Below are 20408 nucleotides of genomic sequence, written 5' to 3'. Positions count from 1 at the left end.
TCCATTTCCTTTCTCACATGTGTCCTCTCCTCCTTCCAATCAATGTTACCATAGTTGAAATCCCCCATAATCATTACCCTCCTTCCACTCATTTCATCAATTTGTTTTTGCATACCATCTCCACCATCTATTCCACTCATTTCATCAATTTGTTTTTGCATACCATCTCCACCATCTATTCCATCACCTGGTCTATAGCAGCACCCAACTGTATATTTTATTCTGCCAGTGTCAATCTCACACCAAATAGCCTCAAATGAGCTCCTTTCACTATCCTGCAATACTTCAATTCTCCTTGGCTGCAGTTCATCAGCTATCATCAATAACACCCCTCCCCCAATTTTATTCTCTCTCTCCCTCCTAAACATACTATAACCTACACATTCTATCCCACTAACTATATCATCTTCCGTCAGCCATGTTTCACTAATGCCAATAACCTGTGGCCAGGAAGAGCCAATCAAGGCCAAAAATTCTTCCTTCTTGTTCCTAATACTCCTGGCATTAGTATACATGAATTGCAGTGATCCCTTCGTCCCACCCCTATCTTGATGCGTTATTCTAAATGTCCCATTCCCATTTTTTGTCCTTAGTGCTGGCTCAGGTACATTATATACATTTTTACACTCAACTGTCTCACTGATGTCCGCATATCCACTCCCCCCCCCCTCCTTGGTAGTTCTAGTTTCCCTGGTTCTGCACATCCATTTTCACTTCATTCAGCAACACTTTTTCCAGTCTCCGCACACCAAGTCCATTCAAATGCAGGCCATCCATCTTGTATAAGTCCTTTCGCCCATCAAACTCATTCCACACGTCCACGAATTCCACACCACACCGTCCGCATAACCTGTGCATAATGTCATTTGAGATTATGGCCCTCCTTCTAAACTCCTCTCTGTCATACCGCAGTAACAGACTCACCATTCTAACTCTGTCACTCTTTTCTTTCGCTACCTTTAACAATACTTTCAAGTCCTCTCTCATAAAAAATTTATCACCTTTCAATTCATTCGTACCCGCCACAATTGTTAATTCTTTCACCCTCTGTTTTTGCACTCTAATACTCTCACTTACATCCTTAAATTTCGCACCCGGTAAGTACAATTTAGTTACACTCCCATCTATTACTCCTCTTAATAACGAGTCACCATACAACACTCTTTCCTTCATTTCGGAAACTCTCCCACGCTGTTTATTTACGTTAGCCGAATCACTCTGGAAAGAGTTTTGCAGGTGCTCTAATTGCCGCTGCGCATTTTGTATCACTGCGCGCAGCCTAGCGATCTCACTTCCTACAAATAATTCCTCATTTTTTTTATCATTCAAACCATTTTCTCTTTCTGTATAATTGCTCTCACTCTTTCTTAGATCACCGCTCACATTGCCATCTTGTACACCGCAATTCCCTATCGAGCCACTATTTTCACTCGCATTCTGGATTTCTTCAACCATAACTGTCTCACAACCTGACACATACTTCGACTGCTCACTTTGCATACACTTTCTACACATTCTCCCACCACTATCACTTTCAATCCAAACTCCAGCCTCATTCGGGAATGCATACATTCCACACACATCACATTGGACAAATTCTCTCACATTATAGTTTTTGAACAATGCCTTCGTATTTTTGGACGCCATTATCTTACGTCGCATTGCCGCCATATTCAAATCTATGAAACGTATCATTAAATACTAAATTAATTAGCGGAATTTACACCAAAATCACACAGACACAACAAGCTACCAAATTTAGACAATATTACGTTATGATTTTTAACATATATTCTAATTTCCATTCAAAATTGTACTTAGCTTTCCGGAGCTCCCTGAAAACACAACCGTTCGCCTGGCCCTCTCTGCTAACATTGGAATGCTAACAATGGCAAGCAATATTTCATAATTTCATCATTTTTAATGTGATCCTACCATCAACACCATCTGTTCACTCTGCTCATCTTTTTCAGAACTCTCATATTAGAAGTCTCCAGTCTTTGATCAAGTGTTTTATTTCTAGCCAAGGTCTCAGGTCCATAAGTTAAAATTGGTTTGAACACTGTCTTGTATACAGTGAATTTAGTGTTTTCACTAATTTCTTTCTCATCATCAAATTCCTGACATGTACCCTCAAGGGGTGTACACGATATGATAGTACTACATGAAAAATTTACATCATTATTAACTTTCTATCTACAATCTTCCTCCAAATCAGTCTGTTACTTCAAGATTCCAACATTATCAGATCATATATTTCTATCGTCTAAGGCGCTTTGCACCATATCAATCCACCTATATCTTGGTCTTCCTCTGGGTCGTTTTCCTGCCAACCTGGCAGAGAACACTTGTTTTGCTAATCTTTCCTTGTCCATTCTGTTTATGCGTTAGCAGAGCTAAGATTAGCTCTGCTAACGCATTCCTGGATGCTGACAATTCAAGTTCTTTCCTAATATCCTCGTTTTTAATATGATATTGCCATTGATGACATCTGTTCATGCCTCTAATCTTTCTCAGGACTCTCTGATATCTGCAGTCTCTAGTCTTTGGTCAAGTGTTTTACTTCTGACCCAGCTCTCAGATCCATAAGTTAAAACTGGTTTGAACACTGAGCTAATTTAGTGTTCTGACTAATTTCTCTCTTATTCCATATGAATTTATTCAATTGACTTCCTACCATACCAGCATTGTTGATTCAGTTGTCTATTTCCATATTTAATTTACCATCTTCAGTAAAAATCGTGCCTAAGCAGCTGAAATGTTTTACTTGTTCCACAGGTTCCCCGTTCACAACACAGTTGACATTTTCAACAATTCTACCTATTTTCATTGTCTTTGTCTTTTTAATGCTGACCTTCATACCATATCTATTACAACAGTTATTCAATTTAATCAGAGAATCTTGGAGACTTGTAGTGGATTTATTTAGAAGTATAACATCATCTGCATAAAGCAAAGAGCTGATATTAACATCTCCAATTCTGATATCATGTTTAATACCACTTTCCTTCATAATGTGATCCATATAGATAATGAACAACAGAGGGGATAATGTACATCCTTGTCTCATACCAGATTTAACATTAAACCATCTTCCTGTACATCCTTCAATTCTAACTGCTGACTTACAACTCAAATAAAGACAGTATTGCTTGATATAATGCCCCATTGACACCATATAACTGTAGCGTATTGAATAGCTTCTCTGTTGGCACCTTGTCATATGCCTTTTCCAGATCTACAAAACTTAAATAAAAACTTAAATACTTTGTTATATTCCCATGCTTTCTCAACTATTCGTCGTAAAGTGAAGATCTGATCCTGACAGCCTCTATTTGGCCTGAATCCAGCTTGTTCTTCACCAAGCTTTTCTTCCACAATTCTTCTCAACCGTTTCTCAAGTATACTTGCATAGATCTTGCCAGGAACACTCAGTAGGGAAATACCTCTGCAATTCTCACATTCAGTTTTATTTCTCTTTTTATATATGGGTACTATTAAAGCTCTACTCTAATCATTGGGAATTCGTCCCTCTGTCCAGGCTTTCTGAACTATGCAGTGCAGCCACTGTAAGCCACTTATTCCATATAATATTCAGCTGAACTCCTACCATACCAACTGTATACTAATTCTATTTCCATATTTAATTTACCATCTTCATTAAAAATTGTGCCTAAATAACTGAAATGTTTTTCTTGTTCTATAGGTTCACCATTCAGGATACAGTTGCTGTTTTCAGTGTTTCTGCTTATTTTCATTGTTTTTGTCTTTTTATTGCTGATTTTTATATCGAATTTATTGCAATAGTTATTCAGTTTAGTTAAGGAATCTTAGAGACTTGTACTGGATTTATTCAGAAATATAACATCATCTGCATAAAGTAAAGAGCTAAGATTATTATTATTATTATTATTATTCAGGCCTCCATGGAGTCAAAAGACTCATCATGGTAGGTCCTTCCTAGGAAACACAAAGTCTATCATACCACTTCTTGAACTGATTGCCTGTTCTTACTCTCACCACTCTATCACACAATGCATTCCACGCTTAAACCACTGTACATGCAAAGTAACCACTCCTTATCCTCTTGCTCACAGCTTCCTTTTGCAACTTCCAGGGAGGACTGCCCACGACGAGTCTTTTGACTCCATGGAGGTCTGAATAATAATAGTAATAATAATAATCTTAGTATTTTTTAAATGCTTCCCATGCGCTGACAATATTCTTCCCATCCAGCAACCGATCTCATTCCACTGAACTATGTATACTCCTCAGTTGGTCATAATTTCCTGCTTTATAGTTCAGCATGCAACCATTTCTTAATGGAACATTCATAAACTTAGCCATTTCCTAAGTGAGTACAGATGAGATTTGATTTTGTCTTTTGATGGCTAATGAACAGTGACAAGCACCAAGTATGTCATTATCTGAGGCCATTGTTAACCAAGGCACCACTGTACTTTTGTTTTTTCTTCAATGGTGTTTGTGTATTTGAGTCTACAATTCACCTCTGAAAACTGGATAACTTTGATTTATTTTAAAACTTTCTTGCACATTCTTCTTTTCAATGTGAAATTTAGTTTTATCCTACTCAAAACCAAGTTGTGATCATTTCCTATTTAAAATTCTCTGTATACGCTTGTGTCCTAAACTGGTGGAGAAAACATCTATTGACTATAATATAGTCAATGAGACTTTTCTTATTTCTTGCATCTTCTCTTCATGCGAATTTCTGCACATTTTCATTGAACTGCAATGGTCCTAAAACAGACCTTTGGGACGTATCACTAGTGACTAGTGAGATTGGGCAAATTCAGTCTCAGGTTAAAGAGTTAAGTTAAAGTTATTGTTAACTCCCTGGAACATTCCTCAAGATGCATGGTGATATACCATCGAATTCTACAGCCTTAATGATATCAACGATATCCCCACTGCTCTCAAGTTCTGCATAATGTTACTTGTTACTTTCATGAGGCTTAAATACCTTTACAAATCATTCATTTGACATCTCTATTATATTACCCTCAGTGGTTCTACCATTTTCTCTAACCAGTGTCACCCTACCATACATAATCATTCTTTCTTCTACTGGTCATGTATCAAAAAAATTCCCTATGATTTCTTCTTAAGTCTTCATTAGCTAACTGTTGCTAATAAAGCACTTTTGACCTAATAAGTGAATTACCTTTCTTGCTTGCTCTTTTATACACCTAATGCAACTATTACTACTCATCTTGTGATGCCTTCCCCCAAATTGCTTGCTTCACCTCTTCATTCACCCATATCACACCGGCCTTATTTGACCTTCTGATTTGGGAATGCATTCAGACATAGCCTCTGCCAGACAGTTCTGGTAGAGGCTATGTCTGAATGCATATCTATGCTTGTGAGATTATGATAAGTTCAAGCTGTTTCTTGAACTTATCATAATCACCAGTCTTATAGCTTCACATATCCCTTTCTCACAGAAGTCGTCACATGAATGGCCATCACTCAGGTCATCACTTCATGGTCATTTTCACCAACTGGAGGGAGATTTAACATCTCATCTGATAAGATAATCAAATCCAATACCCTTGATCCCTGCGTTACATACTGTCTAAGATAGTTGTCCCTTAAAATTCCCAGAAATTCATTTTCCTTGCCTCCACAGGCCATCTCTTCATTCCAATCTATAATTAAGGGTAATCACCCATAAGAACTACCCTTTTCTTATTAGGAAGACCAATTTGCCTATATTTTCCTTCTCACTGCCCTCTACATCATCAGGTCTACAGCAACACCCAACTAGATATTTCATTTTATTTGTCTCCACCTCACACCATACTGTTTCAAAACCATCAGGACTGGGGTAAGGTGGTACAACACCAGGACAACTCGTTGCAAAGGTGGAGCAAGCTACCAACACTCCTATCTCAGTATCTCCTATAATGCAAAACACATCTCCTTGCGGATATGTCTAATGTTATGCATTAAGGGAAGGGCCACTACCCAGACTAGTTTCAACCTTTATTGAGGTCTCTTCAGTGGGAGCCAGGCCCAAGCGGAGATACCAGGCAGAAGCATTAGCAGGTCATCTCTACCTATAGGAGTTGCCAAATGGTGTGCCACCCTTTTTTAATAAATTACTCTGGATTTAGAGAAAGATGTTGAAAGTTTATTTTTCACTTGGTTAAAGTATAATATAATTAGTTTAATCCTTTATCCAAGTGTGAGCAAACAAAGTTTGTGCCTGAAGATACTTTCAGGTGCAAACTTTGTTTGCTCACACTTGGATAAAGGATTAAACTAATTATATTATACTTTAACCAAGTGAAAAATAAACTTTCAACATGTTTCAAAACCACTGCCACTATTTGCTCCTTTCATTTTCACCTTACATGGGGGTTTAACTTCCTCTGCTACCATTAATAGCACTCCTCCTCCCTTTCTGTCCTGTCTATCTTCATGAAAAACAAACATGTCTACTAGTCTTACCCAGGAGAAAGACACTGTGATTTGCATGGCCATTAGAAATTTATCATTTTAATAAATTATAATTTATTAAAATTATAAATATTAATAATTTACAGAAAATATTATAAAGTGAATTGATCATAATTATGATCAATTCACTTTATAATATTTTCTGTAGTATGTATATACAACCCATTTGACATCAAGGGTAATGATACAGTGAAAGACAAGTTTTAATTTAACTTAACATTTGTATTACTGTTGTAATGTAATGGAACATAGGATATTCTCATCTAGAAACCAATGAACCTCCAACTAGACTTAAAGTACATTTTCAGTATTGCATGTTTCTTAGTTCCTCATTTCATTCCCCACCCCATCTATCTTCATGAAATAATGATCAACTGACATTCATTCAGGATTGCAGATAATACTGTTAGAAAACTGAATTATGGATCAGCATATTATTTTTCTTGCAAACAATCCAGTATACTCACAAATGTTTATCACATTGTTAACAGTTTTAATTATTATTAATTAGTCTTTAGAATCACCTTGAACCAGTCAGATATTTTACTACCTCAGTTAAGATACATATATGGCACCTCACATGCCATATAAAAAGACTGGTGGTTTTCACAAGTGATTCGCTGAGATCCACCTCTTAGTCTGAGCTGGACTGTACTTGAAAAAAAAGTGGGGTATATAAATTTTTAAGGGACTGTGGGCTGTATTCTACCAACTCCATTTCTTTTAGTGAAGTTCTCATGTAATATGAATATGTCAGAAACTGCCAATTCAATTGATATGTGAAATTATTTTAGCATGTACTTCAAGCAACTATAATGTAACTATTTACAAAAATGAGACTCCTAATGAGTTTTATTTGTACTTCAGATTCATAGAAAAAAAATATGATCCAAAATAAAGTTGAGCTGGTGGATTGTTGTTTTATAAAAGGCATACTTGATATCTGAAGTATGGATGTGGATGATAATTCAAGGATAATTTAAATTTGTTATACAATCAGGTTACTTCAGCTGGAACAATAAGATAATATGATATATTTGCTATCTGGTTTAATTTTGAAAATGAACTGTTTTCTAACAACATATCACCAGTCTTCGTCCATGAATTCAATTAACTGTGGAAAAGGATACTTTTCTCCAGACATCCTGCTTAGCTATACAGCTTCTAGTACATTGTCTAGGTGTTAATTGTAAGCCTAAATTCAAAGGCCTCTCTCTCTCTCTCTATATATATATATATATATATATATATATATACAGGGTGTTCGGGATAAATTTGACAGTTTCGTAAGGAAAAAGAAAATCTTCTTTGTATCTATTAAATTTAATGAATTGACAAAAAAACATTACAGGCAGAGTTAATTACAATACTATCAACAAGATTTACTCAAAATAACCACCATTAGCATCGATCACAGCTTCAATTCTGCTTCGGAACCTCGAACAAGCTGATGCTACAGTCCTCCCTGGGAAGGGCCGCAAAAACTGTTTTAATTTTATCCATTAACTGGGCTTTTGTATTACTGGAAGTGCGATTGGTGTCTTTTTCAACTGCGCCCCATACAAAATAATCCATGGGGTTAAGGTCTGGGGAGTTTGGAGGCCAAACATTTGGACTGGTGAAGTCGTAGAAATTTTCAGACAACCATTTTTGACTTTTCCCAGAGGTGTGGCAAGGGGCCGAATCCTGCTGCCATACATACGGCCTACCATTGGCTACCCTTGTTATCCAGGGCTTGACTACAGTTAGCAACTCCACGAACAAAGCCCGAATTCCAATGCCAGGGTTCTTCAACACCTGTTCCTGCAGATTTGCGAGGAATTCTGCTGTACGAACGCAATCAGATCGTCTGCTAGGGATCTTTCTTCTTGCTACATCCTCGTAGTCACCATTGCAAGTCTCTAGTTCATGCCTGATTGTTTTTACTGTATTCAGGGAGCATTGGGCAGCAGTCGTAATATCCTTATTTTGATGGCGGGCACGAATCATCATGATACAAGTTATTCTCTTCCATGATTCAGGTGGGTTCCAGCTACCCATCCTTTCTGACATCTTGTATATGAATGAAGAAGGGTCCAAACTTTTAAATGAAGAGAAGTGTGTGTTAATACATGTAACTTACGGAAAAATATAATTAATTATAAATATGTCAAATTTATCCCGAACACCCTGTATATATATATATATATCTGCCTTTGAAAGCAGGTTTATATATATAAATATATATAATGAGACTCTTTAGCTCATTCAGTTTCAACTTTTGGCTGGAAAAACCCAAGTTTGAATCTCACTTAGCATGTGAAGTATTTTTATCAGGACTTTAAAGGCGAGTCAGAGAGTCTCACACAGAAGTAGCTGTATATTTTTTTTCCTGGAAAATCAAGTTTTTTCCAACCCTGCAAATAAAGCAGGCAAACTGGAAAGAAGAACACACAATTTACATACATAGCAGACAATGCAGAAGGATTAACTGCCTTATCATAAGCAGTAATCAGGTTTATAGTCAAGTTATTTGGCTGTGACATGTCGAACTTAACACCAAAGGGAAGATGGGATGAAATATATATATATCACAATTCTGCTTATCATTCCTCCGAGAAGAATAAAGCTCTTAAACTGTAGTTAATAGAGCACACAACATTTGTTCCTGCTCATCATCTTTGCAGCAAGAGCTTCTCTCAATCAAATCCTTAATGTAATCAGCAGATTTTGAACTCTTACAATCCTACACCTAAGGATACTATAATAACAGAGCATAGATTTGTTGTCCTATATATTTCTGGCATCTCTGAAACCATCATCAAAATTTTGGAGAAGTTTTACTTTTATCTACATATTTCTCAGTCAATAAAATTTTTAATTTTCTACCAACCATGAAAGACAAACTTTCATGTTTGTCTTCAGTTGGTGATCATCTGATGCCTTGTGAATATAATTTATCATATTTCAGACAAACTGTTCATTCTGTTGAGAAAAGAATTAGTGAACACCAGTACTACATTTGGTACCATAAATCTCATAAATCTGGTCTTACACAACATGGTACTGAGACTGAACAATGAATCCTCTGGAATAATATTTGTGAAATTTATAGAAGCAGTTTTAAAACTGAATGTCTGTTCAAGGAGAGTTCAAGCTCTTTTTTATTTTTATTATTTTTTTTATCATCCCCACACACACAAAATGTCTCAAGGCCTATAACAGTACCATGGGTGGTGGGGGGGGGGGAGACAAGATATTGAGGAGAAGAAAGAATTTGTTTCATGAAGAGTTGGAGGTTATATTCACTGAGGAAAACAACATGAGGGGAAGACTATTCCAAAGAACAGAGGTATGTAGAATGAAAGAAGAGGAAACCTACAGAAAAGCCATAATGCAGAAACAGAGTTCTATGGGAAAAAGAATAGAGGGAGTCAGTACGGAGGAAGATATCTATTAAGGGAATAGCTCTCCTCTAGATACAGTCAAGCATTCTGAGGGAGGTTTTACCACTGCAAACATGAGAACAATATTCTAAGGATAGGAAGATCGGAGTTCTATAAAGTGGTAAGAGTTGAGCAGAAGAGTAGTAATATTAGAATAAAAAAGAATACTAAGCTTTATTTGGAGAATGAGACTATAGAAGTGATGTATAATACTGCATTTGGCTAGATGTGAAAGTCAAACAAAGAAGATAAAACTGAGCTTAGTTGGTGAGCAGAATATTATCAAGTAAGAGAGATTATTTTTCTGATATCCTTCCGGGAAAAGATTAGGGGATGCACTGTGGGTAGTTTGTGGAGTAGTAGGAGGAGAAGATTGATGTCAAGAGGTCTGCCTTATATTTAGATATTATTATCATTGTTCCATCAAGATGAGAGAGGGGAAAGGCAGAAATTCTATTCAACAAAACTTGGCAAGGGACCATCAATTTCTACTATCATTTGAGCAGGAGGCAAGCTCTGTGAATTTTTGCTCTTACAAAGTCTACTTTAGATTTGTTGATTTGATATGTGTGTGTGTGTGTTTCAGTTGTTAAAGGCTATAAGGTAAGATAAATGAGAAGCTAGAGTTTTTAACTTCTGGTGAGGTTATCTGGTGTGAAATAGAGGCTAATGGAATGAAATACTTGGTTGCTGAAATAGGTTGGGGGAGGGACAAGGAAGAATGTGGATGGGCATAGGCAAATTAGTACAATAAGTGCAAGATGAGTAATTATTATGGGAGCTTCAACTATGGGGACAGAAAATGGAAGGAGGAATGGTCACAGGAAGGGAGGGAAGGAAATACAGCTAAGTGATAATTTTCTTAGACAACATGTAATGGAAGTGACTTGCTTGAACCGACTCTAGGAAGATAACAGAAGCAAACAAAACAGTTGAGTTTAATGAGTGATCGTTTTGCAAGGGTGTATCACCCCAAGGTGGAGATACTGTATTGCCAGATGCGACAGTGACTGATTAGAGAATAGAGGTAGATGAGTTGGAGGTACTTAAGATAATTACAGAACCTTTTAATGTGAACATGGAAATGAGATTAAATGGAATATCAATTTATGTATTAAGAGAATGTTCAAGGGAATAGGCATCTCCTCGGATGAAGCCATTCAATTCAGCATCTCAGGAGTGGTGATTAAGGTATTGCAAAAATTGGTGAAAGACATATTTCAAAACTGGGTGGATAGGAATATGATACTCTATAAAGGACAACATGGTTTTGTGAAGGGAAGGTCTTGCCTTAGTAATCTGCTTACTTTTTATAATAAAGCAACAATGGAGTTGGATAAAGGAAATGGTTACTCATTGATACTGCTGGACTTCACAAAGGCATTTGACAGGATTCCACATAGAGCTTTCTTGCATAAATTGGAGCAAATGGGAGTAGATATGAAGCTGGTGATTTGGATAAAACAGTAGCTGAAGGACTCATATATACTAAAGAGTGGTATATGGGGGAGGGGAGTCCAGGAGAAGGTGAGTAACAAATAGTGTACCCTAAGGCTCAGTACTTGGTCTGCACTATCAGCTAGTTTAATTTCTACATCAATGATATAGAAAATGATTTAAGAGGAAATATTCAGTTGTTTGCTGATGATGCAAAGCTAGGAAGAGCAAATAGTGAATGAAGATGATGTAAAGATCTTGCAGGATGACTTAAAACAGCCTAGAAGTGTGGGCAAAGGTAAATGGCTGCTAGGTTAACGCAACCAAGTGTAAGGTCATGAACTTTGAGATGAAGAGATCACAAGCTGTGCACTATATTGATGTAAGTGAACTGAAGGAGACTGATGAGATTAGGGATTTGGGGGTGATTGTGAACAGGGAGTTGAGTTTAGAGGGCTTATTGCAAAAGTTTTATCAGATTATTATGTGGATACTGAAGAAAACACCAAGAGCACAGATATTGGAAGTTTATTTTGCACTTGGTTAGACTATAGTAAATTTAGTTTAATCCTTTATCCAAGTGTAAGCAAACAAAGTTTGCGCCTGAAAATATCTTCAGGACTGAGGTAAGGTGGTGCAACACAGGCAACTCCGAGCAAAGGTGGACCAAGCTCTCATCACTCCTTGTCTCAGTATCTCCCATAATGCAAAGCACATCTCCTTGCAGGCATGTATACTGCTATGATGCAGACATAATGCAGACATGTATACTTGCAGACTCGTATACTGCTATGTATATTGCATAGCAGACATAATGCAGACATGTATACTGCATAGCAGTATACATGTGTGCAAGGGAATGTGCTTTGCATTATGGGAGATACTGAGACAAGGAGTGATGAGAGCTTGGTCCACCTTTGCTCGGAGTTGCCTGGTGTTGCACCACCTTACCTCAGTCCTGAAGATATTTTCAGGTGCAAACTTTGTTTGCTTACACTTGGAAAAGGATTAAACTAAATTTATTAGAGAGCACAGATAGTTATTATTTCCTTTTATAAGACTTCAATTAGCTAACATTTAGATCTGGATTCCATCCATGGGGATGAAGTAGTGGAAGGGATCCAGAGGTGTGTTACCAAGACTATGGAATTCTCCCTATGAGAATAGACTGAAGGGGGAACATGATAGAAACATATCATTCAGGGGTTTTATAGGACTGACTGAAGACGTTTTTTTTTAATACGTGAAAGGAAGGGAGAGAATGGGTGGGGGTTAGCCCTGAAAATTGTATGAGTGTGGTTGGCAAGGATTAAGACTAGATTTTTTTGCTTGGAAGGTGGTGAATGGGTTGTTAGAGGTGGTTGTGAGTGCATCACTGGTGAATGAGTTCAAGGAGAGGTATAATAGGTATTGTGTAAAAATGGTTAGAGTGGGTCAAATTTCTTATCAAGAGCAGACTTCCCCACAGGATTTATGTCTGATCAGTCATATGTTTGGAAGATAGTCACGTTCATGTTTTTTGTATTTCCATTGTGGTTTTGGACTTTAAGGCTTCCATTATACTTATTTTCATCATTTGAAGGTTTTTGGCCTAATTCTTCTTTGCTGACTAGATTTTGTTGGAAGGGAAGCATACTTAGTATTGCAAATGCTGAAAGAGGAGTCATACTTTCCAACTGCAGTGAAAGGAATTTTAGGACAGGAAAGATGTACCTCTAGTCCCTGAATACTCTACTGTATACAGCATTGTGGGGAAGGAACAAGATGAAAGAAGTAATTTTCTGCACTTAGAATCTGGTTTATTTAGTTAGTTTTGTGCTGCCTTTGTGTGTGTGTGTGTGTGTGTGTGTGTGTGTGTGTGTGTGTGTGTGTGTGTGTGTGTGTGTGTGTGTGTGTGTGTGTGTATTCATTCTTTGGCCAATTTGCTTGTATGCAGGATACAAAATCAGAGCTTCTGAGAGGAAAAACTCTGCTACCTCTGTTTCAGTAGGCTGACTCACCTTCAATTAAAAGGCTATATAAGATTCCTCTCATCAGGACAAGAAGCAAACTCAGGTCTTTTCTAATTAAAAAGTGCAATATCCTATCATTCTTCCAACTATGGTATGACACCTATACAGAGATTGGCCAGTGGTTAGTGAGAGAAGATCATTTATATAAAGGAGGAAAAGTGTGAATAAAAGAACAGATTCCTGGGGTTTCTTAGGATTCACAGAAAAGTCTATAAGAAGAAACCATCTTCCATAGCATGCAATGAACAAATATTGACAGCAAGTAATTTGTTTCCCTTCAAGCTTAATCTGCGAAGTTAGAGAAGAAGTAAGTAGGAGCAGTGATCTCACAAGTAGTCTATACAGAGGGTCTTGCCATTGAAATGTTTAAGATATTCCACATCGAGGCAAAAGAAACCTGACATATATCAAATGAAAACAGACTTGCTAAAATTTCCAACATTTCTTCTACTAAAACATCTATAACATAATGCTGTGAAATTTCAAATGAAAAAAAAATTGTATAGTCTCTGTCAGTATACAGTGGCATGATTTAAATGATGAAAGTTGATTTGTTCAAAAAAGAATAAATACACAAAATTTGCTCCAAATTCAAAATTTAAGTCATTTCAAGCTGTAGAATTTAAAAATTCCAATGTCATTTGGCACCTCTGCAAGTAATCAATCATCTCTATAGATGATGTAATGAACATCAGGGAGTGCATGATCATATCTTCACTACAGAGATTCAAGTTTTATCCTTCCTTAACTTGAAATCACAACAGGAGGACAGCTAACTGGCTACTCTTTTAGTCTGAATAGGAGGATTTGCCAGTCATTCTTAAAAACTCATTTGCTGGTGTATATCAAACATGACTGGTCAACCTTCCATATGCTGTACTGAAGAATCAAAGCAATTAAGTGTAAAACTGCACTACCTGAACATTACCAAGAAGCTACTTCTTGTACTGATATATAATTTTGTGCTGCATCTTGAATTCATTTAAATATTGTTTCAAGTGGTGGAACCACCTTTCTATAAGCTTCCTCTAGTATTCTAATAGTTTTGGAATAACTACTTTTATTGAATGAATATGCACTAATATGATAGTAACACTTGACCCCACCCCCACACACACATCACATGGATGATGTGATATGTGTGTGTGTGTGTGTGTGTACACACACTATTATTGAGCATGTACACCATCAGTATGATATATATATATATATATATATCATACTGATGGTGTACATGTTCAATAATAGCATACATCATTCATTGACTTTATAAAAACCTGCATAAAAGCAATTTTAAATAAATTTCACTGAATAGCTTACTTTGCTACAAGTAGTACATTTAAATCGTTTTATGCCATCATGAATCATCACATGAACATCCAAAGATTTTTTAGTTTTAAACAATTTCTGGCATGTAGGGCAGGGAAATTTAGGTTCTCCATGCACAGCATGATGCTCTAACAGTAGATCTTTACGATGAAATTTTTTTCCACAAACATCACAAGAAAATTTCTTTTCTCCATGAAGATTCCTAAACATAATAACAATGAAGTATAAGTCATATTGTGAATTACAACTGCATTATTATATAACAATAAAATTTAGAATCAATTCCTTTGAAAAATGCAGTTAAAATAGATTAGATTATATGAAGAGCCAAAGGCTTCAATTTGGCGACATATGACTGTTTAAGTTAAGGGATATTACATCCCATATCATTTCTTAGCCGAATAAGAAACTCAAAGAGTTTCATGCCGAATATAGTAGAAACTATATAAAGTTTGGCGATTCCAAGCGTAAGCAAATACCTGGATACTGCAGCAACTGACCCTTAAGGTAGTGCAAGCTGAGGCAACTCATGTCTAAGGTGGAGCAAGCTCCGATCACTATTCTTGATATTTACCCATAATGTGAACTTAGCTCCTAGGAGCTGTATTACTGTTCTACTGTTGCTGCAGTATCCAGGTATTTGCTTATGCTTGGAATCGCCGAACTTTATATAGTTTCTACTGTATTCGGCATGAAACTCTTTGAGTTTCTTATTCGGCTAAGAAACGATATGGGATGTAATATCCCTTAACTTAAACAGTCATATGCTGCCGAATTTGAGCCTTTGGCTCTTCATATATCTAATCTAATAATTTATTAGGACACCTCTCGGCAATACTCATAGAAGGGTTGTAAGTTCTGTTTGCTACAAACTTGGTATTAACTAGGTCTACCTACTCACTGATGAGACCTCAATAAAGGTTGAAACTGGTCTGGGTAGTGACCTTCTCTCATAATGTAGAACAGTAATAAAGCTCCTAGGAGCTAAGTTCACATTATGGGTAAATATCAAGAATAGTGATCGGAGCTTGCTCCACCTTAGACATCAGTTGCCTCAGCTTGCACTACCTTAAGGGTCAGTTGCTGCAGTATCCAGGTATTTGCTTACGCTTGGAATCGCTGAACTTTATATAGTTTCTACTATATTCGGCATGAAACTCTTTGAGCTTCTTATTCGGCTAAGAAACGATATGGGATGTAATATCCCTTAACTTAAGCAGTTAAAATATATAGAGACTCAGTTTAAATTGTTTTGTAATTAGAATACTACTATATTTGAGTTTTAATTTGGCAATATTAACAAAAAATTGCAGAACATTATTTTATGGACTACACACACACAAACACACACACTACCACAGTACTATTTTCTCTTATGTCTGATTTCTTTCTTTCTTTCTTTTTTTTTTTTACATTGAAAATATGCTTTAAAATATATCAATAATTAATAAGCTTAATCACATGTGCTTTCTGCTTTACGTACTTAAAATGCTGTTCATTTTTCAGACTGATAAAGTAGGTTTATTAGATATTAGTAACATCTGCAATCCAATTAGAAATGGCTGAAGTTAAAATATTATGCAGAAATGTTTTTTCACTTGGCTATACAGTAAATTATACTTAACAAAAAATTGCATTTTTTTTTTAGTGTAAAGCTACTTTATGTGCTCATGCTTAGGTAAAGGATAAAAAACAAAAAATATAGGTATTATTTCTAGGAAAAATTCCCATAAAATAATAATAATATAATAATAAAATAAAATTCCCATAAAATAACAAAAAATATAATTTCTCGTTAAGTATAATTTATTCAGATACATGTTAACTTAATAGTGGCTTGTCTCATATGCCTGGTTTGATTGTGACTACAGCTTGCCTTAAAAGAGGAACCCTCCCTCTATGGGGATAGTTTGTGTCTCACAGAGTTTGCAGCATTTCATATAGTAAACATACTCATTATAATATATCTATTACCTTCATTAAACTAGAAAGTTATCTCATATCTCGACAGCTAGGCATTGAGAGTGGACCAGCTAAATCAATTTCTGGATATTTTACACTCTGGAAGTTCAGTCCTGAATATTACCAAGAAGCCACTAGTTTTTGTTTCTGAAGTATGATAGTTCTTTGCTGAACTCTGAAATCTCAACAATCACTTTCCCACAATAAACAATGGCCTATAATTTGCTACTTCTGTCTTGGAACCTCCTTTATGTAATGATGTAATGGGACCATTTTGTCCTTTTTTTATTCTATTGGCACCTTCTCAGTACTGAGGTTTAAATTAAACAGCTTTGGCAGAGGAGCTGTTAATTCCCTTGCATATTCTCATAATACATAAACCGTTTTCATTTAATTCCATGGTTGTGTTCATACTGAGGTTCTGCAATATTCTAATCACCTCCATTTCTTCAACCTCTATTCTCCTATCAGTCAATGACACATTTTGCAGTGGGTTTTCCTAGATGGAAAATCCCCTGCAAAATGCTCACTCAATAATTCAACTATTTGGATTGGTTTTATTTCCCCACCAATCAGCACTTTTTAAACTCATCCTTCCATAGTCATTCCTCCTTTTACTTCATAGTGAAAGAACTCTTTAGGATTTCTTTTATTATTATTATTACCCCAAGACCCCACGGAGTCAAAGACTCATCTGGGAGGTCCCTTTATCACACACATCTCATCATACTGTGCCTTAAACACACTCAAACTCCTTGCAGACACCACACACTCTCAGGAAAAGCATTCCAATCATTCACAACTCTGCACAAAAAAAACCTGCCTCTCACTCCCCTACTCACACCCTCTTTATACAGTTTCCAGGAATGACCCGTGATCTCCCACTATTCTCTGTAGAACTTCTCCACCATTGATCTTATAACAACCCCTTACCAACTTGTAGGTCTCTATCATATCTCCACTCTTCCTCCTCTCCACCAGACTCTGCAAATTACATCTTCTCAATCTTTCCTCATACTCAACATTCCAGAGGTCAGAAACTACCTCAGTCAGTCGCCTTTGGACCCTTTCCAACATCTCTTCATCCTTCTGAAAACCCAGTGACCAAATCTGGACACAATAGTCCATGTGTGGCCTAATAAAAGTCTTATAACAACAGAACAAGAATCTCCCTACTTCTACAAGTCAGTGTCCTCCACATCATTCCCAGAAGCCTTTGTGTTGTCTTCACAATTTTGGCAATGTGTTCCCTAAATTTTAGATCCTTATCCACTATCACCCCCCCCCCCCCCAGATCTCTTATTTCCTCTACCTCCAACAATATATTCTCACCAAGCATAAATTCTGCATCCCATCTTTGTTTTCCAAATTTTAAAACCTTACATTTTGCAACATTGAACTCACATCGCCATTTCCGTGCCCAATCACTCAATTTATTCAAGTCTTCTTGCAAGGCCACAACATCTTCACTACTCTTTATGGTTCGTCCCAACTTTGCATCATCTGCAAACAACTGAATATCTCCATCCAAATCTTCGCCAATATCATTAATATACAAGTTAAACAGTAATGGCCCTAAAACAGACCCCTGAGGCACTCCACTAATGACTTTCCTTTTCCTGGATATTGCACCCCCATACACAACTTGTTGATACCTATCAGATAGCCAGTCTCTAATCCAATGCACTAATCTAATATCCAACCCCATCTGCTCTAGTTTGACTGTCAACTTATCATGAGGTACTCTATCAAAAGCCTTTGCAAAATCCAAGTATATTACTGTGTACCCTTCTCCTCTGTCCAAGGAAGCAGTCACTTTATTGTAATAAGTAAGTAGATTACTAAAACATAACCTCCCTTTAGCAAATCCATGCTGTCCATCAAAGATAATACCATTGTTGTCAATCCAACTCTGGATCCTAGTTCTAACAAGCTTTTCCAACAACTTAACCACAACACCTGACACACAGATAGGCCTATAGTTTGATGCTTGAGTTGTTCGATCACCTCCTTTATGAAGCGGCACAATCTTGCCCTCCTTCCACTCCTTAAGAACTTGACCAAGTGCAAGACTCGTATTAAAGAAATATGTCAAGGCAGGTGTCAACTCCCTGGCACATTCCTTCAGAATACGCGGTGATATATTATCAAGTCCCACAGCCTTATTTACATCTAGTTTACTCAACTCCCCTAACACCTCTTGCTCACTTACAGTCAGTCTCTCCTCCTCATCATCAACTGCTCTCAATCTCTCCATGAAGTCACATTCACAAGATTGAAAGATCTTTATGAACTGCTCATTAAGTATCTCCACCACACATTCTGCAACAGCTGTCTTTATACCATTTTCTCCAATCAATGTCATCCTTCCATAATCATTCTTTCTTTTGCTGGCTACATATCGAATGAACTCCCTAGGATTCTTTTTGGCTTCATTAGCTAACTGCTGTTCATACCTCTCTTTAGCTACTCTCACCAACCAAGTCATCCTCCTTGCCTGGCCTTTGTAGACCTCATGAAATTGGTTATTTCCAAATCTCTTATGCTGCCTCCACAATGCCCTTTTTCTCTGTCGCATGCTTAATCTCTTTATTCATCCATCTCACACTTATTTAACCTTCTCACCCTTGGAATACATCTAGACATTGCATTTACTAGATAGTTTTTGAAAATCCCCCAAGCTGCATTGATCTCTTTTTCGGCTAACTCCTCACTCCACGCTACACCCACTAGCTATCTCCTGAGCTCTTTATAATCCCCCCCCCCCCCCCGTAGTTCCACATATACCCTTTTCTCACAGTGGTCCTCACACTGCTGGCAACCACCCAGGTAATCACCTCATGGTCACTCTCACCAATTGGTGGATGATTTGATACCTCATTTATAATAACATCCTCTGATGAGATGACCAAATCCAAGACCCTTAATCCTCATATGCCCTCTGTTACATACTGTCTGAAGTATTTATCCCTCAAAAACTCAAGAAACTCATTTTCTTTACTTCCAGTTGCTATCTCATCATTCTAGTCTATATTGCCATAATTAAAATCACCCATAATGATCACCGTTTTCTTATTTGCTTGGCTAATTTGACTATCCATTTCACTATCACCACCATCCACATTACCTGGTCTATAACAACATCCCACCAAGTATTTGATTCCATTCACCTCTATCTCACACCATACTGCCTCAAAACCACTTTTGGCCTCATCAGGTAGCTTTCTCTGTACTGCTTTCTTAAAAAAAAAAAAAAAAAAACCTTGACTTCCTCCCATGACCACCATCTCTCCACTCCAAATTCTTATGCCAAGGCTCTGCTGAAAGCTGACTCCTCAGTTTGTCATAAATCATCTGCTTTGTAGTTCCACAATATCCCTTCTTAACAGAAAAATCTGAATGCCTGGATCTCTAAGTTCAAGACTACATGATCACTTTCTCCAAGTAGAGGTAGCATAGCTAGATTGGTTAGTATTAAGTTCTCCAATGTAATGAACAGATCTAGCACTCTTAAACCTCATGTTCCCCTCCTTTTTCCTTACTTGCCTGTGACCATTTCACCTTCTAATCTATGTCCCCATAGTTGCACTTTTCCATAAATTTGTGAGTGCATGTCATCTATATTCTTCCTTAAACCTCCTGGATTATAGCAGCAACCAATTACATATTTAATCCTATTGGTGTATCTCACACCAGATAGCTTCAAATGAACTGACTTCTGAATCCCCGTTTCTCCTAATGCGCTTCTACTCTTTTT

The 20408-nt window shown here is 36.9% G+C and overlaps 1 protein-coding gene across 1 annotated transcript in view; it reads right to left on the bottom strand.

Moving 5' to 3' along the window:
- LOC150107482 (uncharacterized) overlaps positions 1–20408 on the bottom strand; it is a 378606-nt gene that overhangs the window by 56592 nt on the left and 301606 nt on the right. Inside the window, exon 12 of the mRNA XM_090391332.1 lies at positions 14681–14891. Coding sequence (XP_090247458.1) covers positions 14681–14891 — 211 coding nt within the window. The remainder of the gene's footprint in view (positions 1–14680; positions 14892–20408) is intronic.

Source organism: Typopeltis vanoorti, chromosome 4 (genome assembly GCF_054136105.1).
Source record: "Typopeltis vanoorti isolate ZY-2024b chromosome 4, IOZ_Tvanoo_1.0, whole genome shotgun sequence".
Lineage (NCBI taxonomy): Eukaryota > Metazoa > Arthropoda > Arachnida > Uropygi > Thelyphonidae > Typopeltis > Typopeltis vanoorti.
This window is presented reverse-complemented; position numbering and strand designations above follow the sequence as displayed.